General features: G+C 55.0%; 2 protein-coding genes across 9 annotated transcripts in view; both read right to left on the minus strand.

Annotated features, from left to right (window-relative positions):
* EIF4E2 (eukaryotic translation initiation factor 4E family member 2) overlaps positions 1 to 5,667 on the minus strand; it is a 32,017-nt gene extending 26,350 nt beyond the window's left edge. For 3 of the 6 annotated variants that reach the window (XM_072719159.1, XM_072719158.1, XM_072719157.1), the window contains exon 1: positions 5,485 to 5,588. In XM_072719159.1, the coding sequence (XP_072575260.1) occupies positions 5,485 to 5,504 (20 nt within the window). In that variant the 5' untranslated portion in view covers positions 5,505 to 5,588. Of the gene's footprint in view, positions 1 to 5,484 lie in introns of all 6 variants that reach the window. The other 3 variants (XM_026006245.2, XM_026006243.2, XM_026006244.2) reach the window with 2 other exon arrangements.
* Positions 5,668 to 7,852: 2,185 nt separating this feature from the next.
* Positions 7,853 to 15,187, minus strand: CHRNG (cholinergic receptor nicotinic gamma subunit). 3 transcript variants are annotated; one of them, XM_072719161.1, is made up of 12 exons: positions 13,281 to 13,384; positions 12,946 to 13,085; positions 12,649 to 12,693; positions 12,349 to 12,458; positions 11,654 to 11,809; positions 10,821 to 10,918; positions 10,301 to 10,501; positions 9,999 to 10,113; positions 9,672 to 9,786; positions 8,741 to 8,957; positions 8,414 to 8,547; positions 7,853 to 8,162 (listed from the first exon to the last, which is right to left on the minus strand). In XM_072719161.1, the coding sequence occupies exons 1-12, from the start codon at positions 13,333 to 13,335 to the stop codon at positions 7,989 to 7,991; spliced, it is 1,560 nt and encodes a 519-aa protein (XP_072575262.1). In that variant the 5' UTR covers positions 13,336 to 13,384; the 3' UTR covers positions 7,853 to 7,988. The 3 variants fall into 3 exon arrangements, with proteins under 3 accessions (XP_072575262.1, XP_025862031.2, XP_072575263.1); XM_026006246.2 differs by having other exon boundaries at positions 12,946 to 15,187; XM_072719162.1 differs by lacking the exons at positions 7,853 to 8,162; positions 9,672 to 9,786 and having other exon boundaries at positions 8,433 to 8,547; positions 12,946 to 13,483.
* Between the last annotated feature and the right edge of the window lie 205 nt (positions 15,188 to 15,392).

A 15,392-nucleotide genomic window follows, 5' to 3' on the forward strand; every position in this document is an offset into this window, starting at 1 on the left:
CCACCCAGGGATCCCCAGCAAACAGTTTAAGGGACGGTTTTCTTTGCCAAAAATCATCTCCACCCTCTATCCATCCTCCACATAGCCACGAGCATCTTTCTAAATGCAAATCTGAGGGCACCTGGGTGGTGCAGTAGGTTAAGTATCTGACTCTTGGTTTCAGCTCAAGTAGTTGATCTCAGGGTCCTAATTTTAAGGTTGTGAGGTTAAGCCCTGCATTGGACTCCATGCTCAGCAGAGTCTGCTTAAGATTCTCTCTTCCTCTTGCCCTCCCCACTGCCTCACATACACTAAAATAAATTTGAAAAATCTTTAATTAATAAATTCAATCTAGTCATTTAACTTCCATGCCTAAAACCATTAACCGTCCCCTGTCTTTGGATGACCACCCTGCAGGATAAAATACAATGAAATTTAAGATCTTCTAGAATCTGACTCTTGCCTACTGAAATCTTCTTTCCCTCCCCATCTCCCAAAGCAACCTATAGTCCCACAGCTGTGCTATCTGCAAACACTACCCCTCAGCCCAAGGTGACATTCCTCCCATGTCTGTTTTTACTATTAAGTGGAGGGATCTCTTAGAACAGTCTAATATAAATCTTTGTGCCTTCAGCACCAAGGACAAGAAGATGCCGCCCTAACGTGTAGCACAAGATGTTGAATCAATGTTTAATGAAAAGAAAAAGAAATGACTGAAAGAAGGAATGAACGTCTTTTCGCCTGGTAAGATTGGTCAAATGCGCAGTAGGTGCTACCCTCCTAGAAGCAGTGAAAGTATCCTAAGGCTTTCAGGTAACATATAAAGCTCACTGGATTTAGACAAAAAGATAAGCAGGTGATGACTTCACAAATACATAAGAATGCCATTTAGTTTAGAGCTGGCCCATTAGCTTATCATGGATCTTCTCCAAAATCACCTCTGGCCCTAAGGACTATCTAGTCAAACAGAATTAGGTAATTCTCAAGAAAAGTACTAGAAATACTCAAATGATAACATACACATTATCTTACATACCTACAGAAACACGTTGCAAAGCATTTTGCATTTCTTTTGTCCATAAATTTTCCCATGCCACACACATAAAAAGCACTCAATAAATATTAGAATGCACAAACTAGCCATGTATTGAGGTACCTCCTCTGCCCACTTCACAGCTCTACCTGTAGGATACATTCAGGTGCACCATGTCCCAAGTGACCCCATCCCCTACCTTCCTGCTCACGAAAGGACTATGAAGGGCACCTGAACTAAGGGCAGTCCATCCTGGCCAATAACTGGTGCCTTGTGGTCTTGCTCAAATTATGAGTACATTTCTTCCTTGGCCTTTCATTCAGGAGATGAAAGATCAGAGATTCAGGAGCTGGGGCAATCATATGGGTCCCATATGAAAAAAAGCCATAATGGAAAAAGTGAACAAGAGAAAAGAAAGCCAGGAGGGAGAAAGGGAATGGAGCAGAGAAAGCAGAGAGAAAAGGGGTTTTGTCTATGATGCTGCGACCTCACGGACTCGGTAAGACCTAGGAGACTTCTGGGAGAATGTTATCTGCGTTTATGATACTCCTTTCCCCTTATTAAACTCGAGTTGGTTTGATGTACTTTCCTAAAGGAGCCTGTATAGCACCAAGTCCCATATTTACCAAGCCACTTATTGTATCAGATGCTACTGCCTGTCCCCAAGCACCTGACTGAGGAGATAAGGTATACATACTCAGGCCTCAGCTTGGTTACAAAGGTCCTGCTCTGTGTGTATGTGCCAGTATCACCTCCTGCATGGTCCCAACAAACACCTCCACTCTCATGTTATCAACTTACTTGCAGCTTCTTGATCTCCCCTCCCTCTGTTATGCTCATCGTCTGGTCTCTCATTGGAGAGCCTCTCTTCCCCTACTTAAATTGTCCTCTAGGACTCAGGATAAGGGCCACTTTCTCTTAGAAGTATTTCCTAATCTCTCCCTAGGCTGGATCAGGTTCCCCTCTTCTGAACCTCATCATATCAGTGTTTGTACTGGTCTCAGCTATAAGGTCATGCCTAATTTATCAGCTCCCAAACAAATGGTTTTTTATACCGAATGGGCCCAAGACAGCACCTCGTTCTCTTCTTTACGGCATATCTCAGGACTCAAACCATTTCCCTCTCTTCTTACCTCCCAGCCTCCACGATAGTCTTCTGGGGTCCCTTCCCTTTACATCTTGGAAGAAAGGCAGTCATCCCACATCTCTCATTTTACTAGCCCTAAGAAAAGCACATGTTCCTTTCTTTGCTGCTATTCATGATTAGGAAACAGAAAAATAGCAAAAATAACTATATCTGAGAAGAGAGTGCTACTGTGATTCCTGGACCACACTTCCTGACTCCCTTCAGAGATGATAAAAGGAAATCCTAATGTGTTATTTCTTGAGGGTGGAGCTAACCAACCACCCTGCCCTCTAAGCCTATACTTAAAGGCAAATCACTTGCATCCTGTCTTCCAGAGGCTACTCTTCCCAGCTTGAAGCTGGATTTGAGCCAAGATACAATCAGGACTAAAAATCAGTGCTCCAGACTCAGGAGGGCAATTAGCATCTCTAAGGCTATCCAGACTGAGTGGCTCCAAGTCAACTCACCAAACCTCTGCCCAGGTTTATCCTCACACTGCTCTCTAAGTAGACCAATTCCGGGCAACCCTGGTGGCTCAGCGGTTTAGCGCTGCCTGCAGCCCAGGGTGTGATCCTGGAGACCCTGGATCGAGTCCCAGGTCGGGCTCCCTGCATGAAGCCTGCTTCTCCCTCTGCCTGTGTCTCTGCCTCTCTCTCTCTCCTCTCTGTGCATTCTCATGAATAAATAAATAAAATCTTAAAAAAAAAAAAAAAGTAGACCAATTCCTTGTGGATAGGAACTTAGATTAATTCATCTTTACATGCCCAGCATGAGACCGAGGCAAACAAGAAACATGTTTAATGAATGCACTTCTAAAAAAATAAAAAATAAAAAAAATAAAAAAAATAAAAAAAAAATGAATGCACTTCTAAAATCAAAGCAATACAAGGCAGAATAGGATGGGAGCCAACAGGTGGTTCCGACAATACTGTAAGAAAGGGCCAAAAGCTAGCAAAGAGAGAACAGTAACAAAATCAAGTATGGCATCTAGATCTGAAAACTAAGGTAATCACAGTCTGGGACTGCAGAATAGTGAAATCATCCTAAGGTTTCACACATCAACAGGATCAATGACAGTGGTAGCTAACTGACTGGATAGATGTCGGGGGTGGGGTACAATTATAATCCTAGATTGCACTCTCAGAAATTGAGCCCACGCAGGAGGTTATAGAGCTCTTCTTTAATCTGGGCTGATCAGATTAGACTACAGTACCCAGCTCTAGGCACTGGACTTTTAGGATACTGGCAAACTGGAACCAGTCCTTAGGAACCACGTGGTGAAGAGTACAGAAGCCAAACAATCGTCTAAAAACTGCAGACTTTTGGGGAACCTGGCTGGCTCAGTCAGAGGAACTCTTGTTCTCAGGGTTGTGGGTTCGAGTCCCATGCTGGGTGTAGAGATTATTTAAATAAACAAACTTAAAAAAAAAAACCTACAAACTTGTTACATGAAAAATAAAAACTAGGGACAGGAGTGTGGTCTCTAATTGCTAATTTCAAATAAATGAGAGCTTTTTTTTTTTTTTTCCTGCATACCTAGGAGATGTTAAAAAATTCTGGGTTATTATAAGGCATAGTAAATAATTAGAACGAATTAAAAATGACCCAGGTTAATTTTTGTCAAGAGTTACTTGAACCAAGGTTAAACAAACCGGGGTTTGAATCCTGCTACGTGCGCCTTCCTGCGCCTTCCTGTTTTCGTGGGCAAGTTACTTAACCTCAGAGGGCCTCATTTTCCTATCTATAAAAGGAGGTAACATGATCCCCTTAGCAGAGTTGTTAGCAGTAGAAATAACCTATGAAAAGTATCTACCAAGATTCCTATGAAAACTGTTACTATCATTCTTAAATTAGCTTACCGCAGATCCCCAAATGATATGGGCAAGACTCGGCTTAGCTGACCCATAAAGTGCCTTCCTAAGATGCAATGTTGATCTGTTCAATTCAGTGGAGGAAGAGGTACAGCATTTACAGAAAGCTCTACTGAAGGAGGACTTAGATCTGGAATTTGGTGTTGCAAAGATTTAAGATATAAGGGGTGCAAATGGGGGTGGGGGGTGGGAAGTGTGGCTGTTCCTATTGAGATGGGCTCAGCTAAGAGCAGGCTGGGGGAACGTTTAGCCAAAGACTTTTTCCAAGTCCCAGAGACTTCTCAGCAACCAGGAACACATTCCAGAGGAGCTGCCTAGAGCGCTGGAATCCCGGGACTCCCAAATGTGCAAACCAGCACTCATTGTACTGGGGGGGGGGGGGGGGGGGCACACAAAAAAAACAAAAAAATTCCAAAAAAATACAATTTCCCATCAGCAGCAGGTCACAACCTAAACAGTGATGCCACTTTACATTCCTCCCTATTAGCAATTTACAAAGTCCCTTTAAGCACTTGCTGAACCCGATTTGATCCTCACACACCAGGAGAGCAGCAGGGCCCCAACCGCTAACGTGCTTTACGTGAACAATGGCTGGGTGACTCTTCCACTGTCATATAAGCGGTAAACTGGTGGGTCTGGACCTGGGAATCTAGGTCCCTAGAGATCAACTATGCTTACTAGAAGCACATAACCTGCCTCAAGACACAATCGCTAGAGGAAAACGTGCAAAGAAATAATTCTGCATTTCCTTTTTTTTTTTTTTTTTTTTTGCGACCCCAAACGATGCTGCTGGAACTGGGGAGGTGGAAACGGGGGCAATGACAGGGGGGTGCTCGGTGGACCAGAACAGGAGCAGCTCCTAGGGAGCGTGCTGGGGGGGGGGGGGGCGGGGAAGGGGGAGGAGAAAGGAAGCAGGAAGGAGCCTCGGGAAGGCCGGGACATTCCGTAACTGAGCCGCCTGCAGGCGCCAACGGCCACATTACCTCACTGCATCCTCACCACTCTCCGGCCCGGGCTGTCACCGTCCCCACTCTGCAGAGGAGAACCCTGACTCGGAGGGGCGAGGCGAGCTGCCCAGGCGGGAGAGCGTGTGCGTGGAGCCCCGCAGGGCGGCCGGGCTGCGCCAACACCCCAAAACCGCCGCCGTCGCCGCCGTCCCCGCCCCTCCGCGCCGCCGGCAACCCGCACCCGCCGGGGCGGGGCGTCCAAAAATCTCCTTCCGGGCGGCGCGGCCACCTCCTCCCGGGACCCCGCGCTTCGCCCTCGGGCCGTACCCCCCTCCGCACCCCTGCATGACGCCTCCCTCCCCAGCCCCCCTGCTCCCCCGCCGGCCGCCCGGGCCGCGAAGGCCCGCAGCCCAAGCCCAGGCCGCAGGACGGCGCCGGGGAGTTTCGCCGCTGCCAGCCCCCGTGGAGGCGGGCGCGGGGGGAACGGCTGGGGGAAGGGGCCCCGCGGGGCGGCCACGCGCCACTCACGCGTCGAACTTGTTGTTCATCCTCTCACCGCCGCCGTCGCCACTGCCTCACGGAGTGACTTCCGCTCCGCCGGGTCTCCCCCCCCGCCCAGTTTAGGGCCCGGCCACTTCCGGCTGCGCGCGGCGCAGCGGAACCTCTGCGCGCTAGTCCGGTGCGGGGCGGGTATCCCGGGACGCCGGCCCCGGGCGGCTGCGCGGCGGCTGCGCGGAGGCTGCCTGGGTCCCCGCCGCGCGTCCGAGGGGCCGCCCCGACTCCACACACACACCCCCCCCCCCCCCCGGGGGCGGCTGCACCGTCCTGGACTCGCTCTTCACCTGCCCGAGGCTGTTTCCTCCTGGGTCCCGGCCACGCCCCTTCGGGTCGCCGTGTGGCTGGAACCGGACCGCCGGTGTCCGGCGCTGGACGCAGCCGCCCGCGCGGAGTCTTCCGTCTTGCTGACCTGTGCGGGGGAGCGAAGGAGCTCATCGCGCCCCCCGAGGCGGTCGGAGATGTTGGGAGACCGACCCCAGGTGACGCAGTTAGTGCAAAGCTCACCGGAACCTCAGATGGGCCCGCCAGGCTCGGGGCGAGCGCCTCCCGGATCCGAAGCGTCTGCTCCGGGGACACAGGGGCGGCGCGCACGGGAGTTAAGGACGCGAACCTGCTGCTGGTGGAGCCGCCAAGCCAGCACCCCTGTGCTTGGGGAAGGCGGTTATTACCAGCCCCCCCGGCCCCCACGATGTCCCATTGTCAGGTCTTATGCACATTTTTTAAAAAAAGACTTATTTGTTCAGAGAGAGAGGGGCAGAGACACAGGCAGAGGGAGAAGCAGGCTCCATGCAAGGAGCCCGACGTGGGACTCGATCCCGGGTCTCCAGGATCACACCCCGGGCTGCAGGCGCACGCCACCGGGGCTGCCCCTTATGCACATTTTTGATTCACTGTCACCCGCACCTTTGATCCTCTGATGGGGGCGGATAGGAAAGGGAAATCCGAACCCATATTTGCAGATGAAGAAACAGAGGCTCAGAGGGCACAAATGACCTGCTCGGGTTCTCTCCTCACCAACAGAACTCGGGCCCCAGCTGTATTCTCAAAGCCGGGCCTTGCCTCTCCCTCCAGGAAGACCTCAGCTGGTCATCTTGTTTTCTTTCTTTTTTTTTTTTTTTTAAATTTTTTTTAAATTTTTATTTATTTATGATCACACACACAGAGAGAGGCAGAGACACAGGCAGAGGGAGAAGCAGGCTCCATGCACCGGGAGCCCGACGTGGGATTCGATCCCAGATCTCCAGGATCGCGCCCTGGGCCAAAGGCAGGCGCTAAACCGCTGTGCCACCCAGGGATCCCGTCATCTTGTTTTCTAAGTGGATCCAGAATCTCCTTCCGGAAGGGAAAGCCCAGCCCATCACCTCCCAGCCTCTCTGCCCAGCTCCTCCTTGTCTTAAGCATCCTTTGGGACCAGTGCAAATGCTCTGCCCTTTGAGAAGAGAAGGAAGAGGGGTCTGTTTTCCAGGCCACCGAATCTTTCTTGGGAGTGTCTAAAATTGGGTTGGGAATTCTGCATTCCAAACTTTATTTAACCACCAGTGTTCTTTTTTTTTTTTAAGATTTTGAATATTTAGGGGCAGTGGTGCAGCAGTTTGGCACCACCTGCAGCCTGGGGTGTGATCCTGGAGACCTGGGATCGAGTCCCACGTCGGGCTCCCTGTGTGGAGCCTGTTTCTCCCTCTGCCTGTGTCTCTGCCTCGCTCTCTCTCTCTGTGTCTCTCATGAATAAGTAAATAAAATATTTTAAAAAAAAGATTTTTAAATGTTTATTCATGAGAGACACAGGCTCTCATGACGGCTGCCCTAGCCATCAGTGTTCTGGGAAGCCACCTCTCACTTGGAGCCCCAATCTGCCCAAATGAAACGTGGGGAAATAGTGACCCTTGCTTGTCCCTGATGACATGAGTAACTCTTCTGTGATCAATGACCAAAAAAAAAATGCATATGAATGGAAAGGTCACTTGTGCAGCAGAGTCTCGGATGCTTATAGCACCCAGAAAGTGGAAAAGGGACATACCAGCTGGCGTGGGCTGCTGCCCTTCTTTCAAGAGAACATTGCCTGCTATTCTTCACATCTCTCTTGACCTCTCTCCTCTGGGAGCCTGTGGGGAGGGACTCGTACAAAGGTAGGGAGGCCCAGTCCTGGAGGGATGGGACCTTGCCTAGTTGGGGACGTCATACAAGACAGAGTCCTTAGGGCTTCAGAAATGGCAGGAGTTGCTAACGTCTTGCTGAGGTGAGGGGATTGCCAGGACTAGCTAGCCAAAGCCATGTGGATGCTGATTCCAACAGTGCACCCTGCCCACAGCCATTCTCAACCACTCAAGGACTCCAGCTTGGTCTCTTTATTTCCCGTGCTTTATTTCTCAGGCCTGGTGGTCCTGAAGGCCACTTCCCAAAGAGCACACTCATGACCCCAGCCACTGAAGAACACAGCTGATAAGACTCCGCATGGCTCTCAGCAGTTGGTCAGCTCAGTCAGGTGAGGGCAGGTAGGAGCGGGGGTCTCCAGGGAATGGCAGAGCGGGCACCTGGTTGTAGTGGGCCATGAGGAAGATGCCAGCGGTGCCACAGACAAAAAGCGAGAGCATGGCCAAGAAGCAGACACGGTCCAACACGCGTCCCACCAAGAACCACTCCTCGCTACCCTGAGGGTGAGAGGCAGGGTGTGGGATGGCCAGCAGTGACACCAAGCCTGACCTGGGTCACTGTGCCATCCTTGGTCATCCAGCAGGCCTCTCTTCTCCATGTCCTTCAGCCCTTCTCATCTCCTTCCAGACTTTAACCTGGCTTCTGCCATAGTCCCCTGGCCCATCCCATTGCCCAACCATGGCCACCCTACTCATCTTGGCCCCCGTCCCAGGTCCAAGTCCCTCCCTGGGTACTCAATCCCCCTTACGCTGTCAAAGTGACTTTGCTGGTGCCGGGCGAGGGCAATCAGGTTGCAGGCTTCCACACAGGCCTGGATGGCCGGGGCAGCCTGCTTCAGGCTGCCACACAGCTCCTGGCTCTGCCCTGGCTCCGGGCCTTTCTCTGGTGAGAGAGGGTAAGGTTTGGGGATAGAGTGGAGAAGAAGTAGTCTGAGAAGTTAGTCTCTCCTGAGCGGCCTAGCTTCTCTCTCCTCAACCTGGACGCTCCTCTGCCATCCCTGGTGCTTTGGCCGACAGGCCTGCCCGTTTGGAGTCCCTGGGGAGGAGGGTCCCCAGTGTCATACCCCCTGCCTCACCTAGCTTCTCCAGCGCTGCCCTCACCAGCCCATTGCGCTGCCGCTGCCGGAAGAGAAGTTCACTGCGAGGCAGGCAGAGAGCAATGTCCTCCCCAGCGGTGATTGGCCATCCCAAGGAGGAGCCGTTCTGTAGCTGGCGCCGGGTGTCTCGCACAGCTGCTGGGGCTGGTGGGCGAACATGCATCCGCAACAGCTGAGGCAAGAGCCGTAGGAACACCTGGAGAGAGGGGTTTCTGGTGGGCTTAGCTCAGTAGCAGCAGACCTGGGCATGTGGGCAGCCAGGCTAGGCTTCAGAGCAGAAGGTGAAGTTTGGCACGGAGGGCTCGAGCCACCAGGGGCTCAGGGGCAGCAAGCACATTAGGGTCAGTGGCTTGACCCCAGTACAACTGGACTGTTCTGTGCCAGACGTGAGCCTAGGTCCTCACATCTGTGTGCACATCAGAATCACCAGGGCGCTCACTACACAGGTTCCCGGGCCCCACCCTGGCAGTTCTGGCCCACAATGCCTGAGGTGGGCCTGAGAATCTGCATTTGCAGCAAGGGTCCCAGCCGACTGCTACAGGTGGGCTGCAGATCACACAGGCTCTGGCGCCAGACTGCCTGGGCAGCACCTTGCTTCTGCTTCCTAGCCGTGTGACCTTGGGTGAGCGAATCAATCTCTCTGTGCCTCAGCTTCCTCACTGGCCGACAGGAGATGGTACTAACACCCACCTCAGAGGAGTTTATGAAGATCCAGTTGTTAGTGTGCATAATACACCTGCCACATAGCACTCGGTGTCATTATTAATCCATTTGGGGACATGCTTCAAGATACAGGGTAGGTGTGCCGCTGAACGTGGCAGGGGAGTAGAGAAGGGGAAGGGGTGGACAGGAGGATGCTTGTGAGTGGACTGGACAGGAGGATGCTGGAGTGGGCAGGGAGAGGCCTTGCCTTTCGGACCCCATGAGCCATGGAGTGTGTGTGTGGGGACCGCAGGGACACGTTGAGCACGACCACGGCATTCACAACAATGAGGATGGTCACCGCCAGGAGAAAGGTGAGGTACCTGCCGGGGTTGGGTAGGCAGGAGGTGGGGCTGGCCCTTTGGCACCTCATCTCCAGATGCACCCCCACCCTTAGCAGCTGACTCCCCCAGATTCAGCTGGGTGAGGGGTTGGCACCGAGGACAGGTGAGGTGGGAGTGGCAGGAGGGTAGTGCCCCGAGTTCCAGGGAATGGAGGGGAGGAGGCAGACGGGAGGCGCGAGGGCCAGTCTTACTTGCTGATAAGTGGCACTGCCTGGGAGGTCTCGGGCACCTTCTTGGCCACAAGGAAGAGGAAGACAGTCTGGGCCAGGAGCACGTTGATGGCGACGGTACACTTTTGGCCACCCGCTGCCCATAACCAAGAGGCCTTCAGAGCAGATCTCAAGTTCCCTGCCATGGGGACCTCCCCTGCCCCACAAGGAGCCCAGTGCCCCTGGTCCCCAGGACAGGTGGTCTCGTGTGTGATGCCCCAACGCCGTGCCCTCCCCGAGCTGCCAGCTGGGGCCATGGCCCCCCTCCCCCAGGCTACAGCTACCCTTGGCAGGAAGGAAGTAGATGAGGATGGCGACCGAGGAGATGAGCACACAGGGCGCGATGATGTTGATGACATAGAAGAGGGGCTTGCGCTGGATGAGCACGTAGAAGACCACCTTCTGGTGGCCCGCCTCCTCGGCCGGCGCGGCCACGTCCAGCAGCATCTTGGCGGGCCGATGCCGGATGGCCCACTCCCCGTTCTCTGCGGGCAGCAGGCCAGGGTGGGCACACGGAGGGCAGGCCGGGCGGATCCCCACGGCCCCGGCGACCTAGCTATGGGGCGGCCAGCATGCGCCCAAAGAGCGCCATTCGGGGGAGACTGGATGCCTGACCCCCTCCCACCCAAACTGGAGACATTATCGTGGGGAAGTGAGAACTTTGCTGGGCTCTTAAAAATACACTTTTTAATGATTTGCCGTAGTGCTCACCTTGAGTGACATGGGGCGGGGTGGGGGGGGTACGATCTTAGTCTGGCCATGCCCTGGGGGCCAGGTCCAGCAGGGGTCCTGGGAAGAGGATACCTGTGAAGGCCTCGGGGTCGATGAAAATCCACTCGATGGTCTGACCATCTTCCTGGCTGAGCTGCAGATTGATCTCATTGGTGCTGTAGGTCTGGGACCTGGATGATGGGGAGTGAAGTGTGTGTAGATCCATCTCTGAGGTCACACAGAGGGTCATCTGAGGGCAACTGAGGGCAGTATTGCCTCAAAGAGTGCAAAACTCAGAATTCCTGAGTTCTCCACAGAACCCTGGCCGGGAGTTGGGGTAAGGGCAGGACGGGGACTCGGGCCCCCTGGGGGTCAGAGGAGTCTTTGTGGAAGGGCTGGGAGGCTGGAGCTCAGTCCCCTGTGTTCCTCCCCTCTGCTGCCTCCGGGGCAGGAGGGATGATGGTCTGTCCCTGTCTGGTCTGTTTGTTAAGGAGGGTCTCCCTGTAGGGTCTCCTTGTAAAAAAGACTGCTCCTCTAAATTATGGGAAAGACCTCCTTTCCCCCATTTCTGGATGAGGAGACTGAGACAGCCTCTACCTCTCCATGGGGTGTGGGTGGCACTCGTGTGGGCATGTATGTACATCGCGGGCATGCGTGTGCCTTCTTGCCCAGCCGCCTTGGTCATGAATTGCTCCCTTGGGTCACAGGCAGGGAAACTGAGGCAGGGAAGGAGGCTGAGCCAGGGGACTGTGATTTAGCAGGGAGGTATGTGGGTGTCTGGGTGTGAGATGGGTAGAGAGGCCCCCGAGAGATGAGGCCTGGCCCTTGGTGAGAAGCCTCGCGTCCGCCACCCAGCCAGGCTCCTCCTAGGGCATCTTTCTAAATCCTCCCTCCCCGTCCCCCCCCAGCCCCATAAATGGCCTCACTGGAAGACGAGGGAGCAGTTCTGCCAGTCGAAGGGGAAGTAGGTGACAGAGACCGGGCAGGAGGAGCGGAAGATGGCAGGTGGCAGCCAGTAGACACATCCATCAGGAGACACGAGCACGTTGCAGTAGAGGGCCACCTCGAACACGCCGTCCACGCTGCGCACAGGCCAGGCCCCGAGGCTGGGGGCTCACGTCCCTGGCAGCCCCGGCTCACCCCAGTCCCACACCCTCGGCCAGCCCTTGCCCTGCGTGGATGAGGACCGGGGACCCCAGCCCTTCACAGCCACAGGGTCCGCTACTCCCCACCTGCATCGCCCCCAGACTTCCTCCACCCCACCCCCTCGTCACCGGGGCCTGGTCCTAATGGTACTAACATCTCTTCAGCTCTTGCAAAGTGCCAGCGCCACGACGGCAGCACTTCATGCCTACTGACTCCTGACAGCTTCTGTGGAAGCTGCCCTCATCCCCAGGTCAGAGAGAGGGAGCCCACCAGATGACAGGTGGCAGGAGGTGGAGGAGGACGAGGAGGAACCAGGCCTCCAGAGGCAGGTCCGCGCACCGGGCCCCACCCTCAGCAGCACCTGCTCCAACCAGTGTTCCCCCATCTGCACCTTCTGTCAACCTGTCCCTTTTCCCCAGAGCCCCCTTGTCCTGCTGGGCACTGCAGTTGGTGTCCTTTTGGCACCCCTCCTCACTTGTTCTCCAGCACGACGTCCGGCCGCCACACCATGGTGGACGGCACCCTTAGCACCCACAGGTCTTCATAGTCTTGCGGGTCCCAGCGCAGGCGATAATCGCACCACTGCTGCAGGGAGAGTGGGGTTGCCAGGCCCTGCTCTCCTCTGGGACGCCCCACCCCCACCCCAGAAACAGGAGCTGAGCCCAGGTAGGCCAGAAGAGGCAGGGAGGGGGCGGGGGAAGGCAAGCAGCTCTAAGGGCCTTGGGACCCTAGGGTGGGAGCCCAGACAGGAAAGCACTGCAAGGTGGCCTCTTACCATCTCTATCCAGACATTGGTGGTGAGTGCCTCCTCTCGCTCATTCTGGGGGTGCATTACAGAAGGCTAAGCTCCCATTACTTGCCCTCTCCGGATGTTAGTCCCTATAGACCCCTGTACTCCAGGACCCCAGCCTCTTGGGAGCTTTCCAGATCTCCAGCCTCCTCTCTGTAGAGTCCTTCCTCCCCCTCTGCCCTGGCCTGGCTGCTAGAGCCAGCCCCTTCTCCCCAGCAGGTCCCAGGGGCCCGGTACACTGGGCCTCTGTGTCCCCCACTGTCCCACAGGCCTGTGGCTTACCAGGGAGATGAGGTTGGTGAGGGTGAGTTTCAGGCTGACATTGACCACATCCGAATCGTGCTCAGCGGGCCTCAGGTGGGGATTGTAGTTGTGCATCAGGTCTGCGAGCAGCCGCTCCTCCTGGTTCCGGGCCTCAGCTCCTGCAACAGCCAGCAGTGAGCCTGGCCACAGGGGCCTTGGGGCAGAAAGAAGGGGAGGCCACAGGAGGGTGTGATATGGAGAATTAGGGCGCTGGGGGTGGGAGAAGGCTTCAAAAGCCTCCAGACCCTCTGTCCCCTGAGGCCTGGGACCTCTACTCCAGGCCCCCCCAGGCTCCTGACCCCCTGAGTCCGTACCCAGGCAGACGGCCAGCAGCGGTGGGAGGAGCAGCAGCCCCTGGCCCCGGAGCATGGTGCCACAGCCCTCTACAGTGACGGGTGGGACAACCGCTCCCCAGCTCAGGGTAGAGAGCTGTCGACTCTGGATCTCATATAACAGCCCATGCTCCCACCCCAGCCAGGCCAGCCCAGCCCCACCAGCTGTCCGACCACAGCACTGTCAGCTGTTACAAGATGGACAAAATGCCAGGCTCAGGTTACCTGGGCTGGGGAGGGGACAGAGGGGGCCTATCTGCCCCAATAGAGACAGCCCAGCCTCCATCCCCTCTGTCTGAGTCTGCAGTCCCAGCCTATGTTCCTGAAGACACAAGCAGACATGGGAGGGAGCAGAGTGTGAGGAAGGGCCCAGAACTGGGCTCCCTCCTCTGTTCCTCCAGCGGGTCAGGATTTGAGGAGGTATGGAGGCATGTTCTGTACCCAAGTTTCTCTGTGACATGATGGAGGACCCCAAACCTGTCCTACCAGCCTAACATGGGTGGTGCACTGGGCCCAGACACTGGAGGTAAAGCCTAGGAGAGAGATGTACTATGTTGTCCAGGTCCTGATACCTTAATGCAAATTAGGGGGATAGTTTAGGGCCCACCCAGGCTCTGAGGCACGGGACATGGGCCTGGTAAGCTTTGAAAGAAGGAGAGTTGAGGAAGATCTGTGACTTGGGGCTCTTGGGAACAGAACAACCCTTGGATAGGGGGTCCTTTGTGTGGCCTCCATATTTCTTAAGTGGATCCATAAACTTAGGGAGTCCCTCACATGTGGCAGGCAGCAGGCCAGACGGGCAGCAGGGGGACTGCAAGGGAAGCCAGGCTGAGCCTGGGTGGCTCACAGGAGGTCACAGTTCAGTAGGGCAGGCGGACAAGATCAAGGTTGTGCCCCCAGAGTGTCAGGTGAGGGGACCCACCTGGGCCAGAAAACATGCTCCATCCAGTTTGTAGTTTGAAGTCAGGGGAAGGGTAGGGCTGAGGCGGGTCTAGGAGCTGAGGGCCCTGCTGCCAGCTGTGGCCATGGGCTCACCTGTCTTTTGTCCTCCACAGCTGCAAGTCGTCCCTCCTGTCTGTCCTCACAAGGACTTTGGGGTCAGAAGGACAGTAGTGGTGGCACCTGCTTTTCCCAGTCACCCTTCTCTGGGCCCCACCCCCAAGCCTTGATCTCACCCCCAAACCTCGATCTTGAGGAGTATGGTGCCCTTTCCCTGGGTTTGTAAAGCCAGCTGCCCCTTTTCCCCAGCCTGCCCCTTGGTGCTCCCCAGAGCAGCACCTCTCCCCCTCTGGAGTCCCTGCCAAGACCACTAATGGCACCTGCTAAATAGCGGACCACCTGTTCACCCTCAACCCCACTGCCCTGGTCAGTGGTGGTCTGGCTGATGCTCCAACATTTCTGACTCTCCTTCCCCTTCTCTACAAGTGTCCAGGAGGGGAAAGGGCGATGGTGGAGATTGACGTCCCTCTGATACGAATTACACCACTTCCCTACGTATGAAGAGATTTCAGCTCCTGTCTTTTCTCCTTCTCTCCTGCTGTGGGAGAAGAGGCAAAGTCTCCTTGGGGTTCTCAGGACGGTGGGTCACCTGAGGAGAGTGGTGCTGCCCTGGAGGGGCTAAAGGGGCAGGTGCAGTGTGTCTGATAGTTAGTCCCCCTTTCCACTTTGTCTTCCAGAGGCTGGAAAAGTGGAGTGCTCATGTCCCAGGCTCCCTTGCAGAGAGGGGTGGCCATGTAAAAACATCTTGGCTGGTGGGATGTCCACAGAAGTCAGCTGGAAGGCTTCTGGAGAGAGCCTTTGCTTTCTGATTAAGGGGCTAGAAGTGGCCGGCTCCTTTCCTGCTTTAAACACAGATGTGAACTGCGGATCTGTGGCAGTCAGCTTGCAACCTGGAGCGACAGGCATGAGGACAGAGCCAACATGCTAAGAAGGGAGGGCTGGGCAGAGAGCACAGGGCCTGGGGGGCTAAGAGCTTTGTGGGGCAGCTGAGCCAATGGTGCAACCACTGCCTCGTGATCTTATTATGCAACAAAGAGGGAGCCTTTTTGTTTGAACCACGGTTCTTTGGGTTTCTGTTCCTTGCAGCCCAGTGCA

This window comes from Vulpes vulpes, chromosome 9 (genome assembly GCF_048418805.1).
Source record: "Vulpes vulpes isolate BD-2025 chromosome 9, VulVul3, whole genome shotgun sequence".
NCBI classification, from domain to species: Eukaryota; Metazoa; Chordata; class Mammalia; order Carnivora; family Canidae; genus Vulpes; species Vulpes vulpes.